Below are 24,414 nucleotides of genomic sequence, written 5' to 3' on the forward strand. Positions count from 1 at the left end.
CGCCCCGCCCCCTCCGCCTCGCCCCGTCCGCCGACCAATCAGAGCCCGCAGCTGCTCCGCCTGTAGCCCCGCCCCGGTGCGGCCCGTAGTCACGCCCACGCTGGGCGGAAGCTCCGCCCCGCTGGGCGGAAGGGGCGGGGCTTGGCGGGCCGGTAATGGCGGCGGAGGGCGGCGAGGAGCCCGGCGCCGGGGGTGGCCTAGGCCTGGCTCTGGTGGAGGGCAGCGCAGGCCGCGCCGCCCGCGTCGGGGACCCCGGGGACCTGGTGGCCCTGGCCCGGCAGGTCCAGCAGGTGAGGGCCGTGCCCCGGCGGCGGGACCGCGGAGGCGGGGCCGGGCCCAGGGCCGCGCGGGTACCCGGTGTCCCGCTGCCTCTCGGCCGTCCCCAGGGCCTCCTTAGCCGGCGGCGGCCCTGGTGCCTCCCAGCACGTCCCGCTGCTCTCCGGTGTCTCCGGCGGCCTCCCGCCATATCCCGCTGTCCCCTCCCAGTATGCCCCAGTGCCCCCCAGTACCTTCCCATTTTTCCCAGGGGGCCATGCTGTTTATGCCTCCAGCACCCTCCTTTGCACGTCGGTGCCTCCCACTGTGTCTTGCTGGTCCCCCCCCAGTGACTCCCAGAACATCTACAAAGTTCCCAATCCATACTAGTATACCCTACTGCCTTTAGTCCACCCCAGTGTGTCTTGACTCTCCCAGTTCATCCCAGCACCTCTTTGATAAGTTCTGTTGCCCCTTCAGTGACTCCAGTCCATCCTAGTGCCTCTCAGCCCACCCCAGTGCCTCCCAGTATGTTCTACTATCCCCCCTCGTGCCTCCTAGTACATCCTACTGCCTTCCAGTAATGCGTGCCAGTCCAGTACATCCCCCAGAGTTTCTCAGTCTACCCAGCCCACCTAAATGCTTCCCTGTAAGTCCTACTGCCTCATCCTAGTGCATGCCACTGCCTCTCCAGTCCACCCCAGTGCTTCCCAGTATGTCCTACTGCTCCTTTCCACTGCCACCCAGCATGTCCAGGCAGCTCCAAGTGCCTGGTCCCTGCTCCAAAGCTGTCACCCTGCTGCCCGGGGATGCCACGACTGCCCCACAGCTGCACATGGGGCAGCTCCTGCACCACCCACAGCCCCGTTAAAGCCTTGAGCGAGGCCATGACCGCCGCTTCTCCAGCGCACGCCCAGGCCATGGCTCTTCCCCATTCTGACCAAACCTCATTCTTCCTCACAGGCGGACGACTTCATCCGAGCAAACGCCTGCAATAAATTGACTGTCATTGCTGAGCAGATCCGGTACTTGCAGGAGCAGGCTCGGAAGGTGAGGATGCATCTGTGAGCTGGGTAGAAGGCTGGTTGCCTTGTGCTTGTGAGGGGAGGGAGATTGGTGTCTGACTTAACTGCCAGACATTTGGAAATAGCTGTGGCCTGGATGTGAATCATGGCCAGGAGCCAAGTAGAGAAGATACAGTGGTAAAATAAGTAGGGTTTATTGTCTGGTATCAACTGGGGACAGGGGAGGGTTGGTTTTGGTGCTTTCCCTGAGTCCTCTGCACATCAGGGAGGACTTCTGTTAAGGACGAGGAGCAAGAGTGGCTAGTCAAAAGCAGCTTGGGTGTCAGGAAGGACAGAGAGGTGACTCTGGTTTTGGGACCGGTAACTCTTGTCACCATAGTGTGTGCGCTGTGCTCCTGGGAGGACTCAGCACAGTGGGGTGACAATGTGGCTCTGGCTGGATCTGAGCCCCTGGGAGAGATGAGCTGTTACCTGATGATGGGCTTGGCTTTCCAGTTTGTCCCAGCTCATTTGCTGGAGCAGGTGGCCCCGGCAGCAAGCCCAGCAGAGCTTGGCTGTCCTCTTCAATTCACACTTCACCCTTGGGGGTGAAATCTCGGAGCCTGAGTGGGAAAGGATTTGCCAGTCACTGCGACTGGCTCACTGCCATCAAGGCCACTACGTCATATAATCGTTAACTGGTGGAGCCGGAGCTCTGGAGCAGTCAGCTGGTGGAGCTGGGGAGATGAATTACCCTTTGTTTGCTGTTCCTTCACTTGGGGAGTGCAGCAAGGAAGCCCCCAGGGTCCAGCAGCTGCGTACAGAGACGAGGAACGAGTCTAGCCTGTGGTGGGGTCAGGCACAGAGGTGAACCTGAGGCTGTGCTGAAGAGGTCCTTTACGCTCGGAGGTATCTCCACCTCCGTGGAGGGGTGCAGGAGGTCTGAGGTCCAGCTGACAGGGGAAACTTGGAGAAAGCTTTATCTCTTTGGAAAGCATTACTTCCTGGGGCAAGTAAAGATGTGCCATGTGAAGCCAGGCATGTGCTGGGGAGGACGAGGCCTCGTGAGCAGTGTGTTGAGTGGTGTGTCAAGCGATGTATCTCAGGCTCTGGCTGAGAGGCAATAGCATGTTGTTTTATTTCAAGTGTGGAAATTTTAAAGTTGGGGGTTTTTTTAGGTCTTGGATGAAGCTAACAGAGATGCTGATCTGCACCATGTGGCCTGCAACCTTGTGAAGAAGCCAGGAAACATTTACTACATGTACAGGCGGGAGAGTGGCCAGCGATACTTCTCCATCCTGTCTCCTAAGGTGGGTGGTTACAGCCCCCTGAGGAAGCAGAGGGGAAAAAAACACGTTTCTGGTGCTTGGGCACTTCTGAACCTCAGACAAAAGCACCAATTTAATGGGGGCATTTGTTGGCACCTACTCAGTTGGCATTTGTCCTTGGTCTGAGTTACTCTGCTGGTGTAAGAGCCATCTTATGAAGTTCCCTTAGCTCTTGATGGATGGTGAGCAAGAAGACCTTTGGTACATCGACCTGAATTCTGCCTTTCAGTCCCTGCAGTTCACTCTCTGAAAGAACTGCAAACATGCCCTGGGCCTTCCCTGTCTGGTGTGGCTGTCTGGCAGTACAGTCTCCTTGGGTGCTTCAGCCCAGGGATTGAGTTTGCAGCTTGGTAGGGGTGGTGTTGGAGGTATCTTCCTTCCAGGTCACCTGTTTTCTTAGACGCAGGGTGAAGACTTCAGAGCAAAGCACCGAGCATGTAGAGGAGCTCTGTGCAGGTCAAGGAGATCTTGTATCCCCAAGCCTCCCTGCGTCAGCAGCACTGTCGCTTGACCTGGACATAGACTCAGGGTAGTTGAGCCTATCTGTAGGTTAGAAAATGGGATGGTCCTGTAGTTGGGGTTGCTTCAAAGGTGGTAGGATTACCCAGCACTGGCAGAGGTTGGGCTGAGGGACAGGATAGTGCAGCTCCAAGGGAAACTGAGCAGCGATGTGAATCTCTCCTTTCTCCTCCAGGAATGGGGGACCAGTCCCCATGAATTTCTCGGTGCCTATAAGCTCCAGCACGACATGTCCTGGACTCCGTTTGAGGACATTGAGAGACGAGATGCTGAAATAAACATCCTGGACAAGCTCCTGAGCCGGCAGGCAGCACTGCCCCCATGTACAGAGCCCAACTTCCAGGGCCTGACCAAGTGACACAAGTGACCATACGGGACTTCTTGAGCAGAGTGCCTGCGTGAGGACACGCAGTGCCTGCATGCTGCCAAAGGCAGGGCAAGGAAAGAGACCAAGAAACAAAAATGCTGATGCTGCCAGTACTTGCTCTGTGCTTCAATGAGACTAATTCTGCATTTGGTCTTACTGGATTTTCTAGTAATTGAGTAATTTATTTCTTTGACTTATGCCAAGCTGTAGCAAAAGGCAGATAATATCAGGTAGAGTCAATTCCAAGAGAGCTTGGGGCAAAAAGCAAAAATGCTTGGGGCAGATGTGATAATGCTATAAAATACGTCCTACCTGTCTGGCTCTGGTGTACCTCACGGTGACTGCCTGCGGCAGGTAATGATTTCAGGGCTGGATTTTGCCCCTTGTTAAAATGTACATATTTAGCTCTGTGGCCTGGGAAGAGCGGTCAAAACCCTGCGCAGAAGGGTCTGTTGTGACCGGAGTCTGTTGGTCTCTGTCCCAGCTGGTCCAAACCCCTGAGTCTGGCCCACAAGGTGACCTGGAGCTCTTCTCTGGGAAGGGCGTCCTCAAAAGTGCCATGCAGGCTTCAGGTGCTCTTCAAAAGGTGGGTGTTTCACAGTCCTCGTGTGTTCCCCTTGGCTTCGAGTGGTTGATCTGTGTTTTGGGTTTGTGTGGCAGGGTTTTTGGTAGCTTCATGGTGCTTTGTTACCGGCTGGGCTTAAACCATGACAACCTGTGAGGGTGAGACTGGAATTTGCAGGGACACTGTGCCAGAGCAGTGAAGAAAATAAATCAGTCTTGATATCAGATGTACCTCTGAGACAGGCCCCGTGTCCTGTCTGCATGGCAAGCATCCCTTTGGCTTTACCAGGGAGACTTGGTGGCATGTGGGGCTGGTAGGACATCTCCAGCTTTTTTCCACCAAGAACTGGGGAGAGGCAAAGATCAGAGCTGCTGAAGAGATGTCCTCCCTCTGCCCAGCTGCTCAGGGCTCCTCCAGGAGCTCACCTCCTCCTCTGTGAGGAGCCAAGGTGGGAACGTACTGATGGAGAAGGAGGTGTCCAGGTTGGACCCCAGCATGTAACGTCAGATCTGGTTGGATCCTCCCATGGGTTGTTCACCTCCCTGAGATGACAAGGTGGTGACCTTATGTGCTGCTCAAGGCAGTGCACATGCACACTGGCCTTAGCTCTTCTGCTGGCAGCATGTGAGGGTTGGGGACCATTTGAGGAAAGGGAATTGGGACCCCAGGGTCTGGGTCCACCAAGGGTGGAGGTGGTGCTTCTTGGTGGAGCACAAACACAAGTGCACTTGTGTTTGGGCTCCAAGAAGCACCACCTCCACCTCCATTTGCGGTTGGGTTCTCCTGACTTCCAAGGTGTTGGTGGAAGACTGGTGTCCTCTGTTCCCCACGGCATGGCCTTGAGTGCAGCGGTCACTCACCTTCCTGGGGGCCTTGCTTGTTCCAGGCAGTCACTCAGCTTCAAGTGACCTTCCGAGGCATTGCCTCTCCTCTCCTTACTGCTGCTGAGGAAGACACCGCTGCCTTCAGCTCTGCTGGGTGATGCCTGACACAATTCAGGGCTAAGTCTGTGTGTCAGGCTTGGATTGGTTCATGCATATGCTCTCAAAATAATCTCTTTAACTCCTCTACACTTCCTTGTTCCCTTTCTAGCATTGATTTGTTCATCTTACACCAAGGCCCCGGAGCATCCTGCTCCTCCTGGCCCTCGCCTGCAGCTGGGAGGGGTTTGGGTGCCCCACTGGAGTCCTGCAGAGGAGGCTGCTGCAGCACTCCCAGGTCACCCTTGACTCATGCCTCTCCATCTCAATGCCTGAATTTACTGCTTCAGGTTAGGTGCTGCAGTGACTCTGCCAAGGGGTGGGAGGACCTCTTTGCATCCCCAAGAGACCCTTGGGGACCAGCGCCATCACTGGGTCTTGCCATCGCTGCAGTTTATTTCCCCATCGGCAGGGCACAGCCTCTCCTCCAGCCTCCAGTCTCCCTCCAGTCTCCCTCTATTCTTGTCCCCACACCCCTGGCACACCCTGGGATTTGCCTTGAGAGATGCTCAAGGCTGCTGGCAGCACCGATTCCCCATGGGAAGAGCTATTCCCTGCCAGGATCACAGAGGGATGGGAAGTTTGAGGCAGCTCCCTGGCAGCCCAGGACTTTTTTTTGTCCTAGATTTTCTTCTCCCAGCTCTGCCAGGTGCAGTTGCTCATCCCAAACCCAACATGGTTGAACCTCTGGTTGGCAGAAACCCGGTCCCTGGAGTCAATGCAGGACATTTCAATCACCTTTTCCCAGCTCACCCTCCCTCACTTGGAGCACCAAGGGCAGATTAAAAGCAATCTATTATTATTATTATTACACCAGGGTATAATTCATTCCTTATCGAGTCACAAGTGTCTAATTTGATGGTTTTTTTCCCTGCTTGTTTCATCGCCCCAGGTCTTATTTTACTGTGTATTATTAAATCTTAACTTGGAAGGGAGAAGTTAATTACTGCATGGGCTTTGCCGTGGTGCTAATTACAGCAACATCTGAGATCTTCACATGTGTTGATTTATGCTCCTCTGGGAAGAGGGGATTCCTGCCCCAGTTTTATCACTGTTTCCCATCATTAAAATCTGTACAATGACATGCGCAAGGGGATGGGGGTGATGCTTGTAGACCTCCATAGCTTGTGATTTTGCACGCTGGCCTTTGGTGGGATTTCACGCATGCTTTCCTACATTTCCAACAAATGCCCTGACCCCCTGTCCCCTGTAACTCGCTGGTGTTCTGCAGTTCCTTTGGGCGCTGGCAAGTCTTCTTGGATTTGCCTCAAAAGAGCAAAACCACTATGGCCATAGCTTTGTATGAAAATAGAACTATCCAGAGGCAAGACATGGAGATGGTGGGCTCGTGCTCTCTGCACTGCGGGAAGCGGGGATATGGCTGCCAAATGATCCTGCTGTGGGGCAAGGAGGTGATGCTGGAAAGGGAGAACTGTTCCCCTGAAACAGCTCACCCAGCATTGCCATCTTGGCTGGGTTTTGATCTAATTAAACCCAAAGAGCTACGGTGATGTCGGAAATACTGGAAGGTGCTCCCGCGGAGCCAAGCAACCCATCCTGTGGAAAGCCGGCAAGTATGGAGCTGGTGGCAGAAAAATGAGCTGGAGTTTCCTGCAATGCCTGCAGCGAGGATGAGTTTCTGGAGAACCGAGGAGATGCTACCCGGCGGAGGACTCCTCGAGTCCCTCCAGGTTCATGATCTCATCCGCTCGGCTCAGCCTCTACTGAGCTGTTGCCTTTATGGGTTTTTGGCTTGACGGGGCAGGGATTTAATCCAAAAATCAGCTGGGAAGAGTCAGCAGGATGCTGTGCTGGAGGGCAGAGGTTGTCCACAGATGAGGTATGGGCCGCGTCTCGCTCCTACGTGTTTTTCAAGCCTTTCATTTAGATGAGTGTGTGCCCTCTGCTTTGCTCAGAGCGGGTAGGTAAGGAGTGAACAAGGCAGAACCAGAGGTTGCAGGCTCACAGCTGCTGTTCCAGCTGCAGTACGTAACACATTTGCCAGATAAAAAGGTTAAAAATCAGCTGTCTCCTGCAAGACTTCGTTTCCATTCACAATTGCATCTTGAAAATTCATTTTGAAAATGCTCCTCTCCCTTTGCTCTTTTGTGAGCTCTCAGGGCAGCAGTGAACGTGGTCTGAAGGCAATAGCTTGCTCTGAAATCCCCGTGGATGTACAATCTTGGCAGGAGAAGACACAGAGGGACTTCTGACACCATTAATGTTGGGCAGAGCGGTTTTTGCTCCATCTTTGAACATGCAGATAAACCAGCGCTCACTTAAAAGGCCCGGCAGAAAGATGCTCTTAACATCTGATCCTCTCCTGGGTGCTCCCCAGAGCTGACGTTTGCTCTTAGGGCTGCCGTGAGCCTTCTTGTTGTCTTCTGGTCCCGAGAGATGGATTTATTAACGGCTCAATGGCACGAACGATAACTGAGTGAGAGAAAACATCTCTCAGACATGCTAAAATTGCAGGACGCACTGAACCAGGTCCAAGCACTTGCAGACAAAATTAAAAACTATATAGAGGTTTTTTTTTCAGCCTTTTCAGGTGGTTTTCAGCTGCCCACAGCAGGGGGTTTTGCCCATGGGCTTTCTGCTGCTTCCACGTCACTTTCTTGAGCTGCGCTGCAAGACCGGCAGGTCTTCCTAGCTTTTAAAAATTGAATTAACTCTAAAATAAAGTTTTCTGTTTCAGGCCAGATTTTGGCTCCTGCTTCTCAAATTGGCAGCACCTGGAGGTTTTCTTGTGCTCTTGTTCCTGAAGGGTAGCGTTTCCTTTTATTTGAGGGAGGCTTGGGGGTATTTGGTTATAACCCCCTGGGAATATCCCCTGCCCCGTGGGGTCGTCTCCTGGCCAGGGAGACTTCAGTAAAAGCCCTGCCTGGATGGCAGCACTAATTAGCTCATTATTGGTGATAAACCCCTGATCCGTATTCCCCCAGCGTTAGGGGATGTGCAGTGGATCTAGCAAGGTTAATAAAATTTGGGGATGGGTTTTGTTTTCCCCTTAGGAGACAAGGCGACCTGGGACAAACTCGCAGGGAAGCACCCACCCAGCATTGCGACCCGACGGCCCCCGAAGGCTGGGCGATGATTTAATTCTTAATTAGGCCCTTTCTTTTGGGCACCGAAGCCTGGATCTCAACAAGGGGAGTTGTAGCTCTTTGGCCCTTTTTGTTTCAGCTTCAGCTCCAGGCAGGAAAAGAAAAGGAAGAGAAAATTGAGGGAATTTGGGAACGGCGATGCAGGGGTGCACATGCAACACGTAGGGGAGACTTTGTGCCCTCCCTGTGCTCCTGTGGCCCTTGGGGGGATGCAGGCGGGTGCAAGTGTGGGGCCGGGGAGGGGGGGTGTTCCCGCAGCCCCCGGGGTGCATACACGGGGGTGCAGCTGCTGGGTGGGGGGGTCCCGCATTCCCCGGGGCGCATGCACGCCGGTGCATGCTTGGCATAGGGGGTGCTGCGGGCACGGCCCAGGGCCTCTCCCCCGGGTGGACGGGGCTCCCCCGGTGCGGGCAGGCCGGCAGCCGGCCCCCCCGCTCCCCGCCCCCACCGCGCCGTGTCCCGCCCTGCGGGCGGCGGCGCGCGCTCCCGCGGAGGGGCGGCGCGCGCCCGCGCGGGGGGGCGGGGCGCGCCCGCGCGGCCGGCAGGGGGCGCTGCTCGGCTGACCCGCCCCTCCACTGCCGGCCGCGCCCCTCGGCACCGCCCCGTGCGGCGTCCGCTGCGTGGTGACGTCAGCGGCGGCGTGCCCCTGTGCCTGAGCCGAGGAGACCCCGCAGCGAGCTGCCAACGCCCGGCGGAGACTCTGAGGTGAGCGGCCGCGCCGGGGCGGGCACGGTACTGCCGCGACCCCCCGTCCACCTTTTTTCCCCCGTCGTCCGGCCCCCACGTCGCCGGCCGGTGCGCCCGCCGGTGCGCCCGCCGTGCCGGAGCCCGCGGGCTCCGTGTGTGTGTGCGTGTATATATATATATATGTGTGTGTGTGTGTGTGCGCGCGCGCGGCCTCCCCGGGCAGCCGGTGGGGAGGGGAGGTGGGGGTGCGCGGGCTCGCGGGGCGACACCCCACCCCCCACCCCCGGTGCCTGTTGCGGGCGGGGGCTCGGCCTTTATGGGGTCTGCCGGGGGGCGGCGGTGGCGGGCCGCCGTCGCCTCAACCTCCTTCTCCCCTCCCCCGCTTCCTGGCGCGGCGGGCGGGGGCCGGACCCTCGGCGCTCGGGAGCGGCGGCAGGAAGCGCTCCCGTTCCTGCGCTGGGTGCATCGGCCATTGCCGGGGGGCCCGGGCCTCGCTCCCTGCTGGGAGCCCTCTGCCCTGGCTGCGGCGGCTTCCCGCTCCTCGGTGCAGCTTGGCTGCGGTCGGGGGCTGCGGGGAGAAACGCCGAGGGTCAGCCTGTGCTCCTGGGGCTGCAGGTTGGGGCTCTCTGGCCTCTTCCAGGCGAGCAGCGCCGGGCACCATAGGAGCTCTGAGCCGCAGCGGGGGTGCGGGCACTGTGAAAAGGCTTAGCTTAAGCAGTGTGCGCTGCAAAAAGTCAGTTCCTGCACGAAAAGGAGTTGGGAGGCTCGTTTGCCTAGGTGTGAGGTGGCTGGCTTATGCAAAGAGCGTCCAGCTACTGTCGTTATACAGTGCCAGTGATGTCGCTGGTTTTGGCTAGGGTAGTGGCCAGTGCCACTTTGAGAGTTGGCGTTGACATACGTTTCTCTTTCTCCTTTGAAATCTCATCAAGACGTATATACTGCAGCAGCATGTCACCTAGTTGTGTTTTAAAGGTTTGTTTTGGTGATCTGGACTTCAGTAGCGGGAAAGAACCTGTAAGCAGGTAGAACTTGCAGCTGGTGGCAACAGCGGGAGACGCTTGTATAGCCAGGTAGCTGTGAACATAACAACCGGCATTGTGAAATGTGTACTTAATGAAGAATTGCAAAGTGGTCAGAATTCCTGTTGCCCTGTCTGTGTGGGTACTGCAACGGGTGGAGCCAGAGCAGCTTTGCTACCCTCTTTTGACAAAAGCATGGGGAAGACAAGGCCTTAAAGAGGAGGCCATGTTGGATGACAACTTGGTAGTCAGAAGTAGTTCAGTCTGGCCATCTGTGATTGTCTTTGTCTTGTGTTTGTCTGTGTTTCTTCTCTCCTAGAAAGGAGGTGCTAGCTGTCTTTATTCAAAGTGTTAAATCATAGTTGCCTAAATGTGTCGTCGTCTCCCCCCCCCTTTTTTTGTTTTTGAAAGGTATTTAAAATCTGGATCAAGCTCCTGGTATTGCTAATGGGAATAACTCAGTAAAGCACTTAAAGCTTCTCTCTTTCAGTTAGCAAAAGGGTCTTATGCAAAACCAACTTTAGATAGAAAGCCTTTGTATTCAGCTAGCTATATGTGGAAAATGTGTTGTTCTGCTTTGTAAACTGTTCCTTCTTGTTAGTATAGGATTATGGGGAAGGCAGTGTAGGCAAATGTGTATTTGAAACAGGTCTTATGGATGCACACTAAGACTTGAATCAGTATATTGCTAATTGTAGAAATGATTCTGTCTAAACTGTTCACTTGTATGCCTCAGTAACAATGAGGACGAGGATTTTTAAGTCTTGGCAAGGAATACAAACTACTGTGATGCAAGATAAAACATGTTTGCACTTTGGTAACATGTTCTAGGCAGAAATTTTAATCATTAGATTTGCATACTTTGAACTTGGTTATTCATGACCTGCAACTGATGCTCTTAATTCATTATATGCCCTGCATTGGGGTTGGTTGTTTGCCTGAAACTGATGGCCAGTTTTGGGAAGTTTATGGTGTTTTCACTGTTTAATAGAAATGTTCTGGAAGTCCTAGAGTGTCTGGACTATCTAAAATAGAAACCGTGGATCTTCTACTAACAGAACAATAGTAAACAGAAATGGAGCCCATCTGAAACTCCTAGGGATTTCCCTGATGAGTGTGCAACTGTGCTTTTCTTACTTTCCTGTAAAGCACGAGAAGGCCCGATGTGAGGTGCAGCATGAAGTTGACTGCTAATCTTGATGTAAAAGTTGCTTCTGGTTAAAATGCAGCTGTAGTACTAAAATGAATTTCCAAGCCTTATAAGCACAGACAGCTGGACATCTTAAATCTTTTCAACAGCTATCTGTTACCCTACAAGCTTCAGCATATTGCTGTATCTGGGTTGCAACATTGCTTCTGGCTCCTGAGAACTTGTACAGTAAATTAATATGCATCACTGCAGTTGAGGTGTGCGTAATCTGTTTTACACTGATGTGACTGCTCACAGCTTTTAGAAGTCATCTATGGACCTGTGTATTTTAGCCCTCTGTTTCCTCTGCCTGCCTTTTGTGGTTAGCTGAGCTTTCACACTGTCATTAGGCTCGATCATATGAATTTCAATGATCTGAGCTTCTATAGTAATAGCCTGTAAGGAGGAATTGTAGGGGGATGTAGTTATCCTCGCTCTTGAGGCTCCTGAGGCTCCCTTCCTGAGGAAAGAACACCACCTTTTTTTGTAGAGGATGAAGGTGCTGTCAAATTAAATGGAAGTGAAATTGGTTTCTGATACTCCAGCTAGTAAGAAGCCCTCTTTAACTACTTAGTGTATGGTAGACTTCTGCCTTGGCTCCTTTCAACCCATTATGCTGAATGCAGGTGAAACCCCTCCCTATTTTTAGTAATTAATACATGACAAATAGTGTGTTGATTAGATAAGCTTTTATGCTGAAGTTTTAAAAAGATTTAGAGTATTTTTATAGTTCTGTAACCTATCATTGTTTAACTAGGTGGCTTTCTTCAAGCCCTGTTTAAAATAGCTTACACCATACTGGCTAAGGGTGTCCATCAGAAAGGTTTACCCCTAGAAATGGCAGGTAAAACCCTTTCAGCAGCATATCTTCTAGGGCTAAAGCCTGGCACAAAGTTATCCCACCCCGAGTATGTCTGGCCACCCCTGTGTAGCAATCAGCTGCCTCTTGCAGCCCCTGCTGCATCTTTATGATGGTGTGCAGGTAAATGCCTGAGATAAGTGACAGAAATGGCATTAAGACAAGGTATTTCCAGCTTCTGGCGGTGGATCCTTTACGTTGTTCTTGGATGGAAGAACTGGATTTGTTTACCTAGCCCTGGGTGTGCAGTAAACTTAAAATAGTGAGTACAAGAAGCAGGGTTTCAATGTTCTTGTCATGTTGTTGATCTTTGTAAGCTTCCCTTTGAGTTTCAGATAGTGACTTCTGTTTTAAAGAGTTTTAAAACTTCTCTTCAGTAAAGCAGCTGTCCTTTTCTCAAGATTATTGACTTTTCTTCTAAACAAGTGACAATTTTATAAAGAGAAAACAGAGTTAGTTTTGCAAAAGCTTTTAAAAAAACATTGTTCTATTTTAAGCTCTTGTGCTGCTAATTCACCCCATTACTTCTGAATGTTACGGTGTAATTCCTAGCAGGAGAGTTGGTCTGTGCACTGTTCTCTTGTCTTGTGAAAAACCAAAACAAAACCTTTATTAAAGTGGTAATGCAGGGGCTTCCTTTGAGCCTTGCTCTCTGGAGGTGGTGCGCAGATACCAGCTCATCTGTACTAAGAGTTCCATACCTGTGGTCAGATTGTGTGGTATCAGTGCCTGTTTTCCAAGTGTAGACCAAACTATGGCAGGGTGAAGGTTTTTACCAAGCTAACAGAGCGTTAGGGCAAACCTTAAACTGTGTAGTGGTGTGGGACTAGGGGAGGCCCAGAGGCAGACTGCTGAGTACAACAGGAAAGGATCGCTGTCACTTGTGGTGCCAGACTCGCAGCAATAGCTAAGGCTGCCAGAATTGTCTTGGTTTGTAACAAGCTGTTTTGAATTGCTCAGCTCTTCTCAAGTTGAAAGATGCTGTGCTGTGTTGTTGGCCAATGATGAGTGTTCTGTTTTGGGGAAAAAAATGACAAAAATGCTCCTGCAGCTTTGGATGCAAGGAAAGAAGGCATCTGCCACTTCATAAACTGGTATAGCTGTTTACGTTGGGCCAGCTGTGGTTGGTAAACAGCTGAATGCAAAAGGGCTGGTTGTGGGACGGCTCTGTGCTGGGCTTGGATTTGACAGTGGGCATGCTCTGGTTGTGGTTCACCTTGGTGTGTTTGAGCAGTTAGCTTGAGTTCAGTAATTTTTTTTTTTCTTAGTGCTTGTGAAGTGTTGCTGAGCTAAAGGCTTAGTTCCTCTCAGAAGGATCTTCTTCTCCCATGTCCTGGAGTGGGGGCTGTTACTTCTTCTTGAGCATTTTCTGCATTTACCTACTGCTGAGAAGCTGCCGGTTGCCCAACAGGCTCTTGGTCTTGCTTCCTCTGCCACAATCACGGCACTGTGGGTGGCTTGCCTTCTGCTGTGCAAGGGAGGGTGGTTCCAGCTGCTCTGGTTTCTTCCTCTGGTTACGTGAACACAGGACAACCACTACTGCTTCAGTCCTGGTGTGAGCGAGCCTTCCAGCTGCTTTGTTAAGGTTTAATGTAAAACACCAAGATAGCTCAGTGTCTGGGAAAAGTTGCTTTTGCAATATTTTTTAACAAAGCTTCCTCTCTTTAGTCCTCAGACAGTATGTTGCTACTCGGCCTGAGCTATCCCCCCTCCCCAAACACACAGCATCCTCAAGGAACTCTTCAGGCTGTGTGCATGGTGCACCCGCAACTCTCCCATGCAACTCTCCCATTCCCTGAGCGTAACAGGAAGGAGAGGTGATCTGTTGCAACTGATGCGCATGCAGGGTGCTTGCCATTATGCAAAAATGTGCTTCAAAATAGAGGAACTTCTGCCTGTGTCTGTTTTACCACTGTTAAATGTAGTTGGCCATGAGTATGGGGAGAGAAGCATCGAGGCTAGTGTGCACCATTATTTGGTAGTATGCGCAAACAGAAGTATAGGTACAGCTTGTATTTTTAAATATTAACAGTATGAAAGTAAGCTAATAAAGATAGGGCTTTTTAATGTGGTGTTAAAAATACTGAACAGGATTTTGTTACACGGTAGAGTAAAACAGCTTCTTGTCGAGTATGAAAGTGAAGAGTAATAATGCAAGATTAAAATGCCTTTGACAGAAAAGGAGTTAATGTAAGCCCACATACTTCCCAGTGTTTAATCTGGGGCAGGTTTTCCCAGTGCTGTTGGCTGGTTTGACTGTGTAACCTTAACCAGAGTGATAACAGAAGAAGTTGACGCTTTTGCTTTTTTCTGTTGAGCTCATGATAAAGTTAAGGTAGTTGTTTTGAGCTGTGAAGTGGGATAGATTGACAATGCTGGCCCTAAAGCAGGTGAGCAGGTGTGGGCGTGGCTGCATCACAGCCTAACTGGTGTGGCAGCAAAGAGCCCACTGAGTCGCATGCTCTCTGTCTGACCAGGCTGCATGGGCAGCTTTCTTGCTTTGAATTTAGGACTAAAATGGGATGATATGGCTTTCCGCTTCTTTTTTTGAAGTTGTAGAACTTGAAACATGTTACAGTACTGCTGGTAGCTTAGGTTCAGGCTTTTAAAATTCCCCCACCCAGCTGTCTTCACTTCCTATCTTGTGTATGTCTCTTGCTTTACCAGTTTCTTGTGAGGAGCCTTTATGAAAATATGCAAAGTAGCTTAATTGGACACCTTCCATATAAACCAAATAACAATGCTGTTTTTTGGAGATAGTTCTCCCTTGTGGAATGCAAATTCTGAGATAGGATTTAAAGGATTGTCTGACTTGTTAGTGGCAGTTAAACCAAAAACCAATCAATCAACCAATGCTTAAAAAGAAGGATATCTTTTTCAAGATCCTGAACTGATATGGTATAAGACTGTTTCTTGAGTCTGTCCCTTCTGCTTTTTGCAGGTTTTGCCGTGGACTTTGTGATTTGCCTTGTTCTAAGGGAGTGCAACTCCTGCACTGGTTTGTAGTTTGACAGCCTTTTTAGGCTCTGTTTAAGAAATTAAGTACCCAGGCCTTAAGCTCAACTTGGAACCTTTGGGAGCAAATGCATTTGTGTATATAGCTTGTGTGCCTGCAGTAGTCTGAGCTATGGGGAAGATGGGTGGGTGATCTTGGTCACCAAGTGGTTTAGAGCATAATATATTCTTTTAAATTTAATTTACCACATTGATAGCATAGAAGTGACAGATGTGTTTAGTTCTGGAGTGAGATCTCCATGAAGAAGATTGCTAGCAGACTGAAAGGTGGGCTTTGGGCTGGAAGATTTATGTAATGTCTGTAAATGGCTGCTGTACACCTGCAGAGGAGAATGCTGGCCATCGTAATACTGCTCTTGAAACCAATTTTGCCTTCTGTGCCAGTTAGTCTTTTTGGAATTCAGCTCTTAATCAGAGAGCGACTTCTGTTGGTGTTTTGCATCATAGGTTTGTGACAGTATCAGTGCACCAAGAGGTCCAGGGTCTTTTAGCTCTGCGGTTGACAGCTGAAGTCGTGTGGTCTCTTCATTAGTGGCTTGCAATCTTTGCAGAAAACTGGTGTGTTGTGTGCAGTGGTCTTTGCATTGAAGTGTTTGTTGTGCCAGGTTTGTAATACAGGCACACAGTCAGTACCTTCTCCATATAATGCTGGTAGGTATCTCTGGTGGGGAAATACGATTGCTTGGATCGTAGTAGCTGATTATCTCTTGTTGGTGCCTCTGATTTGGGAGACTTGTCACTTTGAAAAGCAAAAGTGTTAGTTTGTAGTAGGGATAGAGGAGGTGCCAGAGGGCAAGGACCTTGAAATGGCAGGGCAAGGGTGCCTTGAAATGGATGTAATTAATCTAGGAACGATTATCAAATGCAAACAAAGACTTTATTTAGAAATGTGTGTTTTTTATAAGATATGACATGAAGGTAGTGTGGAAGGGTAAAAGTGGTTAACGGAGATCATGAGGAAAATCCTGTGAATATTGTTCCTTTCATTGTGGACTCCCAAGTGCTTTGACCCCACTGGAGTTAGAGGAATAACCTGTTTACTGTAAAATTACGTTGTCTGGGGGAATGGGGAAAAGGACTTAGTTTTCAGAAACGGCTCTGTTTTCTTGCAATGTGGAGCAGGCTCTCAAACAGGATCTGGAAGCCATGATGGACTGGTTAAGCTTCGCCTTGTGAATTGATGGTGTATACTAAAGAGCATCATGAAATGGTTCTTGGTCATCAGCTGGTAGTTGCTTGCAGCAAGCTGCATTTAGCTGGTACCTGTGATGAAATGGCAGCAGTTTCAGTCCTGCCTAAAAGAGGAAGTCTTGGTGCTGCTGGGGCTCGACAGGAAACTAGTGCAGGATGTGTGGACAGATTTGACAGCTTGGTTTCCTTTGGCTAGGAGAATGTACACATTTTAACCTGAAAACAGGCTTTGGTAGCTTAAAAATAAAAGGATTCTTAACAAGCTTGAAGGCTTGTGGTTTCTACTTCAGATTGCAGGTACAGCAAGAGTGAAGGCAAGATCATGCAGATTCTTACCTCTTGGTTTAGGAGGGAATGCCAGTTGCGTACAAAGACCCACAAAATTTCACTTAATTCTTCACAGTCAGTAGTTCATATTGCTGCTAGATTATATTGCAACTACTCTGCATTACAGGCAATTTTTAAAACTAAGGAGCTCCCATAGTAACATCGCATTTCATGTGCTTGCCATTAAAATGGGAAAATTAGGCTTGCACAAGAGGGATTGTGGTCCTCAATGTCAGGTGCATTTGGGACAGCATTTCTTGCAACTTGCACTTAGTAAGTGGGAACCTGTCACAGGTACCATGGATTTCTTCAGCCTTTTGTGATCTGTCAGTGTCTTCTGGTGTATGTACAGGCCTGTGTGGAGAAAGTGCATAATTCCAAATTTTCCCTTGCAGTAGGAAGGATTACCTATCTACACAACATCCCACTGGAGACTTCAGTTAACTGTTCATTGTAGCACTTGCATTTCTGTTACCACTTCTTAGGATTAATCCTAAATGCAGATCAGCTATCTTTCATAGAAATGTAATCGAGCTTTAAAGCAAAATTCTGTAAAATGGGTCTGTTCAGTCTGGAATAGGGCAATCTGATGACTTTGACAAACTTTACAAGGCTTTGCAATCCACAGTTTCCAGGATGCTGTTGAGTTCTGTGAAATTGTATGAGGTTCAACAAGGCCAAGTGCCGGGTTCTGCAGTTCGGTCACAACAACCCCATGCAATGCCACAGACTTGGGGAAGAGTGGCTGCAAAGCTGCCTGGCAGAAAAAGACCTGGGGGTGCTGGTTGACAGCTGGCTGAATATGAGCCAGCAGTGTGCCCAGGTAGCCAAGAAGGCCAACACCATCTTGGCTTGTATCAGAAATACTGTGGCCAGCAGGACTAGGGAAGAGATTGTTCCCCTGTACTCGGCACTGGTGAGGCCAGGCCGCACCTTGAGTACTGTGTTCAGTTTTGGGCCCCTCACTACAGGAAAGACATGGAGTTGCTGGAGCGTGTCCAGAGAAGGGCAACCAAGTTGGTGAGGGGCCTGGAGCACAAGTCTTATGAGGAGCGGCTGAGGGAACTGGGGTTGTTTAGTCTGGAGAAAAGGAGGCTGAGGGGAGACCTTATCACTCTACAACTACCTGAAAGGAGGTTGTAGTGAGGTGGGTGCTGGTCTCTTCTGTCAGGTGGCTGGAGATAGGATGAGAGGAAATGGCCTCAAGTTGCGCCGGGGAGGTTTAGATTGGATATTAGGAAAAATTTCTTTACTGAAAGGGTTGTCAGGCATTGGAACAGGCTGCCCAGGGAAGTGGTTGTGTCACCATCCCTGGAGGTATTCAAAAAGTATGTAGACAAGGCACTTCAGAACATGGTTTAGTGGGCATGGTTGATGGTTGGGCTTAATGATCTTGAAGGTGTTTTCCAACCTAAATGATTCTATGAAATCCTGCTGGTGTGATCATGTGCTGAACAGGTTCAAATCCAGAGAAGTATGATCAGTTAACATATACTTTACTGAAGCACTGAAGTTTTTGATTACAATATAGAGAAGTTTGAGAAATTAAATAAATTTAGTGTATGTGCTGGGTTTTTAAGAAGTCTTTAGATCTTGTTGAACAGAACTAAGTCATATTGACTTGTGTTACATTCCCAGTCTTTATCAGCTCTCTTCTCCGGGCTTGGCCAGATGGCTCATGATTACATGGCTCAAAATCCACTCACTGCACTCGAACTGGGATGACTTCAGCTCTTTCTAGTCTGTTTCAATTCCCTCAGATATTTAAAACTACTTGTGTTTTCTAGTCCTGCTGGGTGTTGTATATGTTAGACTTCCTTTTATTAGGCTGCTTTGGAGGGGGGACAACCCCAAACCTCTTCTAACTACTTTGTTTCTTCCTCCCTTGGCATTGTACTCTGGGGATGAGTTATTCTCTAGTCGTATCTCATATTGGATTAAATTACTTTTAAACCACAAGTCAATGATGTATGTGTCTTTAAGCTATTCCTATGGAAGAGCAGGTCCCAGGATAGTGCATCTAAGCTCCCTAAAAATGAGCTTGTTTTCAGCTGTGTTCTGTGGACTTCTAAGAAGTGGAAAATATGAAGTAGCTCATCCAGCTAATCTAGAAAGCCTACTAATCCAAATAAAATAACTTATTCAACAATTCCACTTTCCCACTGGTAAGACCTTGGAGGCCTATGCTTAAGACGATAAATCTGTTTAAAACTTAGGCCATTTTATTTCAGTATTTAAAGATAAAGTTATGTATCCATTAAAAAAAAAAAAAGGTGAGGGGATCCCTTTACCTAAAGATGTGCTTGAATGCATTTTGGTCCTTTAAAGATGTAATTAATCCTGAAGTGTATAAAGTGTGGGGGGAGGGGCAATTAAACAACTGTGTGAGAGAAGTGGTAGTCGCTTGGTACATGGAGAAATTCTAGTGGGCTAGTTCAGTGTTTTTCATGGTAAATTTTGTTAATTTCTTCCTTCAGAAAGAAAAAAAACCACCCCCAAACAAATGCCCTCAGGCTTTTCCAGGTCCCCTGTTGTGCAGTTCACGTTTTGCTTTATGCTCCAGAGTGAGGCTTTGGGTTATTTGCACTCTGTTTTGTTCCCGCTGCCAGAAAGCTTTAAGGATTGGGTCAGCTGGTAGGAAAAGGTGGTGCATGGTTTGAGTTCAGGGCCTTTGCCTCACACTGACACCCCAGTGTAGGGTGGTACATGTTTCCATTGGTGATGTGGACTGTGCTAACCCTTTACTTTGGGAGTGAAGTAAATGTGAGAGTAAGCAGTACTTTTATAGGAAATACTCTTAATTTGAACTGCTGGTGTTCTCTACGAGAATAATTATGTAGATAAAGTTGATCATTCACTGCAAGAGTCAGAGTTGTCTGTTGCAGGAATAATGCAATCTGCGTGCGTGTGTGTACAGCTTGTGCTTTGTCTTAGCTGGAGTCTTTGACCTGAGCCTTCACCAGAGTACCGCAGATTCACTTCCAGGGCCAGTGTGGGGACTTGGCTGTGTCTAAGGTCGGGAAAGAAGTGAAGGTTTGCAGTGCACTCGTGATCTGATGTGTGTTCTGATAGTGTGGTTTCGTTTTGTTGCTTGCTTGGTGCTCTCTTGAGTAATGAGTTTTGAAGAGTAACACTAAAGGCTTTTTTTTTTTTTTTTACAAAGGCATATGTGAGCTTTTCTTGTGCATATACAGAATTTTAAGATTTATAGTGAATCATGGATTGGTATGCTGCAGTGAGCAGAGTCGGGATTTTTCCTCTAGTGTGCTTTCTGGGTTCTGGAAAGGCTGTCTTGAAGCAGATGTGTAACCTGAAAATTATGGGTAAACAAGGAAATGCAAATAATTGGGGCAAGAGGGTAGAAGAGGAGGTAGAGCGGGAAGGGAGGAGAAGAATACAGAATGGAGGAGGAGGTGTCTGCTGGGGGAGGGCAGGGTGGCAAGTGAGATTGGGTTTCTCTAAACCGGTGACTGCACAATGCTGTTAACTTGGAGGTGGATGTGCTGGTCCTCTTGTTACAGCACTTGGGGTGAGCAAGGTCAGCTGGAGCAGGGATTTCCTGAGTCTGGGTGGGCAGTGTAATGAATTCCAGTTGCAACTGAAAAGGCATACAAGAAGTGGCTGGGAAACCTAGTGTGGAGAGTTGTTTTGTACTTCATTTATTAACTCTGAAAGAAATTCACAAAGGCTGCTACCTGTACTGTGCAGCAACACAGCTGAATGGTTGTGTTTGGGCAAATCCCCAGACAAAAGGCAGATGATGGTGCCTTATTGCATGGATAAGGCTGGCAAGCTAGTGAGGTATGCTGGTAATTTAGGCTGGTTTTAGTTGGAGTGTGCTTGAGTTGCTTGGCTAGGCCTGATACCTGTTTTGATGTGTTTTCCTTTTAAAATCTACTTAAGTGACTTATCCCTTTCCACCTTTGTTTTGCACGTGAAGCCTGCCTTAATTTGGGACTGAGCTGCTCTGTTCCGTTGCTTGCTTTCTTTCTGGTGACTTTTTTTTGTTCTAAAATGTGACTTCTCTGAGATCAGTGCCACCAGTGTGGCAAGGCAGAACTATGTGAGCACCTCAGCAGTTGAGGCAATATTGACTAATATTACTTAGATATAAATGGTTGAGCTGACCTGAACACAGAAAATGTCTTTTGAAATGGAAACAATTACTTTGTCCTCCTGAGTAAATGTGTGTTTGCTTCAGGGCCAAATTTGAGAGCTTTTTGTAGTAATTAATGAAGGGCCTGTTGCTATGTGAGACTGAGGTCTGCTACTGCAGCATAGATCAACAGATTCTATCGTTTTGATACAGAAATATGGCACCAAGTAGAGGACTGGTGATAATGCCTGATGCCTAAACAAATCTTTGATTGTGTTGAAAGAAGATATATAGATGAAGATATATAGATAGCAGTGTTGTGAGTGCGTGACGTACTAGATGCTGGCTGATGTCCTGCTCTGAGAAATTTTTTGCTGCCATTTCCTAAAATTGACTGCTTGTGCATCTCTGTGGCTTGTGGGAACGGTGGTGATTCCCCTATAAGTATTGTTTTTAGGAACTTTTGAGGGTGTTTATTAGGAAGGTAGCTGGCTTTGTCTAAATGTTTGAGCATCCTTGCAGCATTTGAAGAAAAGCTAGTGGTGTAAAGTTTGTTTTGAGTTGCTAGCAATTATCTTTCCTTGCAAGTGTGACGATGTGATGTGCAGTATCAAATCACTTTGCTAGCTGTGACCAGAGCGCTCAAAAACTTCTTCCAGATCACTCTGAGAATTGAAATCCCCAGGAAGTGCCCAAATGCATAGTTCACTAGGGATTGATTCAATTTTTTAATGCTGTTACCCAGACCTGAGAGCCATGGCAACATCCGTGCTAGGCTAAAGCATTGCCACCATTCTGAGGGTAGATTTGCTGCAGTTGATGTCTCTTCTTGTCCTCTCCCCCCACGCCCTGGCAGGGGGTAACTCAGTTTGCAAGTCTTTGTTGCTGTAAATAAAAGTATTTCCAATAATATGGAAATGTTCAAAGTTAGTGGGAGCTTTGCCACTAGGCTTGCTGGGGTCAGGATTTCACACCTGTAAGTGAATGAATGGTCAGAGGCCTGTTAGTTTTCTAATTAAAGTAATATATTAATGAAGGACAGCTTTGTCTGGCACTGGACGCTGCTAACTGATGTTTGGAGGGGCTATTGGTGACAAGTACTGATTTAGTTCATGTGCTAAAGTCTGCTGGGACAGTGACGTAGCTGGGTGCATCATGATTTTGTAATGTCTGGAGAGTAATATGATTCCTTGGGAACTGGATGCCCTGCTGAGCTTCTCGGTGCTGTTAGCCACTTCAAAGTGGGGATAAAGGTACATGTTAAGTAGCAACTTCAACCAGAAGATTGTAGAATTGTACTTAGGCCTTAAAAAGGGGGGGGGGGGGGATTAATCATGCTTACTTCTGTCTGTACCTGCTTATTTTTATCCCATAAACTAGTTTCAAAGCTCATACGGCTGTGTTTCCTGCTGCGCTTTCTTTACTGCTGTGCTTTCCAGAGGGAAGATCTCTTGGGAGGCATGTGTGTTACTTAGCTATCAAGACCCAAGCTTATGCTTTCAGCTTTCAGTGCATTTAAGGCTGGATGTTTCTATGTGTTAAAAAGAGAGTCTGGAAAAGCTAAAGACTTTTTTTTTGTCCACCTCTAGGTAACTAGGCAAAAATCCCCCTGTATATTGTAGTGACTGAATTTACCTAGTCCTTTTTCCCAGTGTAGAAAAGTGACAGTGCCAAACATAGTCTTAGGTGGTGTTTGACAGTTGTATGCAGTGGGAGGGGTCTAGCCATAGGGAGGAGGTATTTGCATTTATGAAAATGAGCGGCTTCCTATTGTGTGTGTGATGGAGGGAATGGATCTACCAACTCATTTAGGAGTCTTGTTTTCAGATCCCAAATGTGCTGTTAGTGGTTTGGGCTCCAGTCGAAGCTCATCATTGACATCTGCTATCTGGTGAGTATGAGAAACATCTAAATATATGCATCTCTTTTTTTTTTTTTTTTTTTTCCTTCTAGGTGCTCACTGGAGTTGATATTCTAGTAGACTTCAGCTATGCAGACGATCAAGTGTGTAGTTGTGGGTGATGGTGCTGTTGGTAAAACCTGTCTCTTAATTTCTTATACAACAAATAAATTCCCATCGGAATATGTACCAACGGTAAGTGTGAGAATGGCTCTGGTTGTTCTTTGGGCATGATGGGATAGAGCAGCATGAGTTTCCTTCCCAACTAACCTTTATGGTGTACATGCCTTAGTACTTGTTCTTACAGCCTGCTTTCCTGTTGGAGACTAACCAATATGTCATGGAAAAGTAATGATCAGTCTGATACACTGCTGCTACCTATATTTTGTATTACCTGGTAGTGCTGGGGTGCCTTTCCTGTATGTGGTCAGTTCTTGCTGCTTGACTGCTCTGCTGTTTGTTGATGGCCACCAGTTGGATTCTGTGAACAAGATTATTTGTGGTTGTTAGGACTGCTAAGTGGGAGAGCAAGCAGCAGGAACACCTCTCCAGCTTTGTGTCTCAGTTCTTGCTAAATCTTCATTTTTAGGGAAAGAAGTATTTTATGTTGCTAGAATAGTCAGCAACTACAGTTAACATTTTCTGATGTTCATTTTTGCTTTGCAACTCCGAAAGATCCAGAGGTCGTGCAATGAACTATGGAGTGTAGCTAGTTAACTTCAGCTAAGCATGAGAAATACGTTTGAATTTAGACTGTGCAATCTCATTCATTGGTACTTACAAACATTTGCAAACTTTTGTGTATAGTCCTTGACTATTTCTAAGTAATGTTTTTGAGTTTTACAGGCTCAGTTTTCTGAGATACTGAATCTGTTGACTTATCTAAAGATCAAGTTGGGAGCAGTTTGCTGACTGCCTGCAAGGCATGTACGTTACCTTTGTAATAGGAAAGTGCTTTTCTTATTAATATTGCATATGCAAGACGAGCGTACTGACACTGAGGTGAGTCAGTTTTTTAGTGAGGTTGCTGCAAGAGACTTTGACATCTGGATGCTCTTTTTACTCATTTTCTCTGTTACGGACCTGAAAAGGCCATCTTCTACCCATATACAAATTGAAGAGTTTACCTAGGTACCTCAAAGAAATTTGGATTTGGAAATGCATCGCAAAGAGGTTGAATGCCTGTCAGTGAAAGGGTGAATGATCTTTTCTGTTATTATAAAGCAATTAAAAGAGCAGATAGCTCCTCTGAGATGCCAGGTAGCTCTGCCTGATAGCTCTTTCAGAATAGCTACTTCTTTATAAAAATATCCTCTCTTTATGGGAAAGAAGTTGCAGTGAACTTCATTGCCTCTTTGGGGTATTGGCTTTGTACACTATCCAAAGATATTCAACTTGTCAATTTTGAGGTTTGTTAAGAATAGGACTGACTTTGAAGGAACAAAAATGTTTGTGTTGTAGTTCTGGAACTAAAAATGAAAGGACTCCTAAACCTGAGAGTATTCAGGTTGGATGCAGTGGCCACTGCTAGGAACCTGAGGGTTGTGCTGTAGGCCTGGAGACCGAAGTTCATCTCATGGAGATCCTCTCGCTATGGAATGGTAGGGAAGAAGTTGCATTTGAAACTGTGTTTTGCCATTCTCAAGTTTTTGAGAGTGGTGTCAAGTATCCTGCTGTGATTCTTCTGGGACAACCACATCCTGTGCTGAACCTGTGGAAGCCCTGCTTGCCCTATTTAAGCTATTCTTTATGGTCAAGACAAAATGAAAGTGGTCAGTGAGTTCAGGCAGCGAGTGTTTCTATACTTATCCTTAGTGAAATGACCCTTAATTATGTTGAAAAACATTATAATCTTAAAATGTGTATTTTGAAAGCTTGCAAGTTTGTGTGCTGTCCTGCAGATGGTAGTACTGTCTATAAATCTCTGCTAACAAGCAGTGTGGAACAGGCTATTCAAAGAAAGTAAGTTACTTGCCAGTAAAGTGTGTTCAAGGTGTCCTAAGGCT

General features: G+C 48.0%; 2 protein-coding genes across 3 annotated transcripts in view; both read left to right on the forward strand.

Annotated features, from left to right (window-relative positions):
• Positions 1-141: 141 nt before the first annotated feature.
• C1H1orf50 (chromosome 1 C1orf50 homolog) lies at positions 142-3,634 on the forward strand. Its single transcript, XM_049798413.1, has 4 exons — positions 142-290; positions 1,219-1,305; positions 2,438-2,569; positions 3,282-3,634. Exons 1-4 carry the CDS (start codon positions 156-158, stop codon positions 3,462-3,464), a joined length of 537 nt encoding a protein of 178 aa, XP_049654370.1. The 5' UTR covers positions 142-155; the 3' UTR covers positions 3,465-3,634.
• Positions 3,635-8,724: 5,090 nt separating this feature from the next.
• The window catches only part of CDC42 (cell division cycle 42), a 28,755-nt gene continuing 13,065 nt past the window's right edge, over positions 8,725-24,414 (forward strand). For both annotated transcript variants that reach the window (XM_049798388.1, XM_049798398.1), the window contains exons 1-2: positions 8,725-8,830; positions 22,462-22,603. In XM_049798388.1, the coding sequence (XP_049654345.1) occupies positions 22,499-22,603 (105 nt within the window). In that variant the 5' untranslated portion in view covers positions 8,725-8,830; positions 22,462-22,498. The remainder of the gene's footprint in view (positions 8,831-22,461; positions 22,604-24,414) is intronic.

Source organism: Accipiter gentilis, chromosome 1, assembly GCF_929443795.1.
Source record: "Accipiter gentilis chromosome 1, bAccGen1.1, whole genome shotgun sequence".
In the NCBI taxonomy this organism is placed as follows: domain Eukaryota; kingdom Metazoa; phylum Chordata; class Aves; order Accipitriformes; family Accipitridae; genus Astur; species Astur gentilis.

Bases quoted from the DNA above. Each gene is read 5' to 3' on its own strand.
- C1H1orf50 (XM_049798413.1), top strand. From the start codon at position 156: ATGGCGGCGGAGGGCGGCGAGGAGCCCGGCGCCGGGGGTGGCCTAGGC. The intron at 291-1,218 runs GTGAGGGCCGTG...TCTTCCTCACAG, and splicing joins TGGCCCGGCAGGTCCAGCAG to GCGGACGACTTCATCCGAGC. The intron at 1,306-2,437 runs GTGAGGATGCAT...GGGTTTTTTTAG, and splicing joins TGCAGGAGCAGGCTCGGAAG to GTCTTGGATGAAGCTAACAG.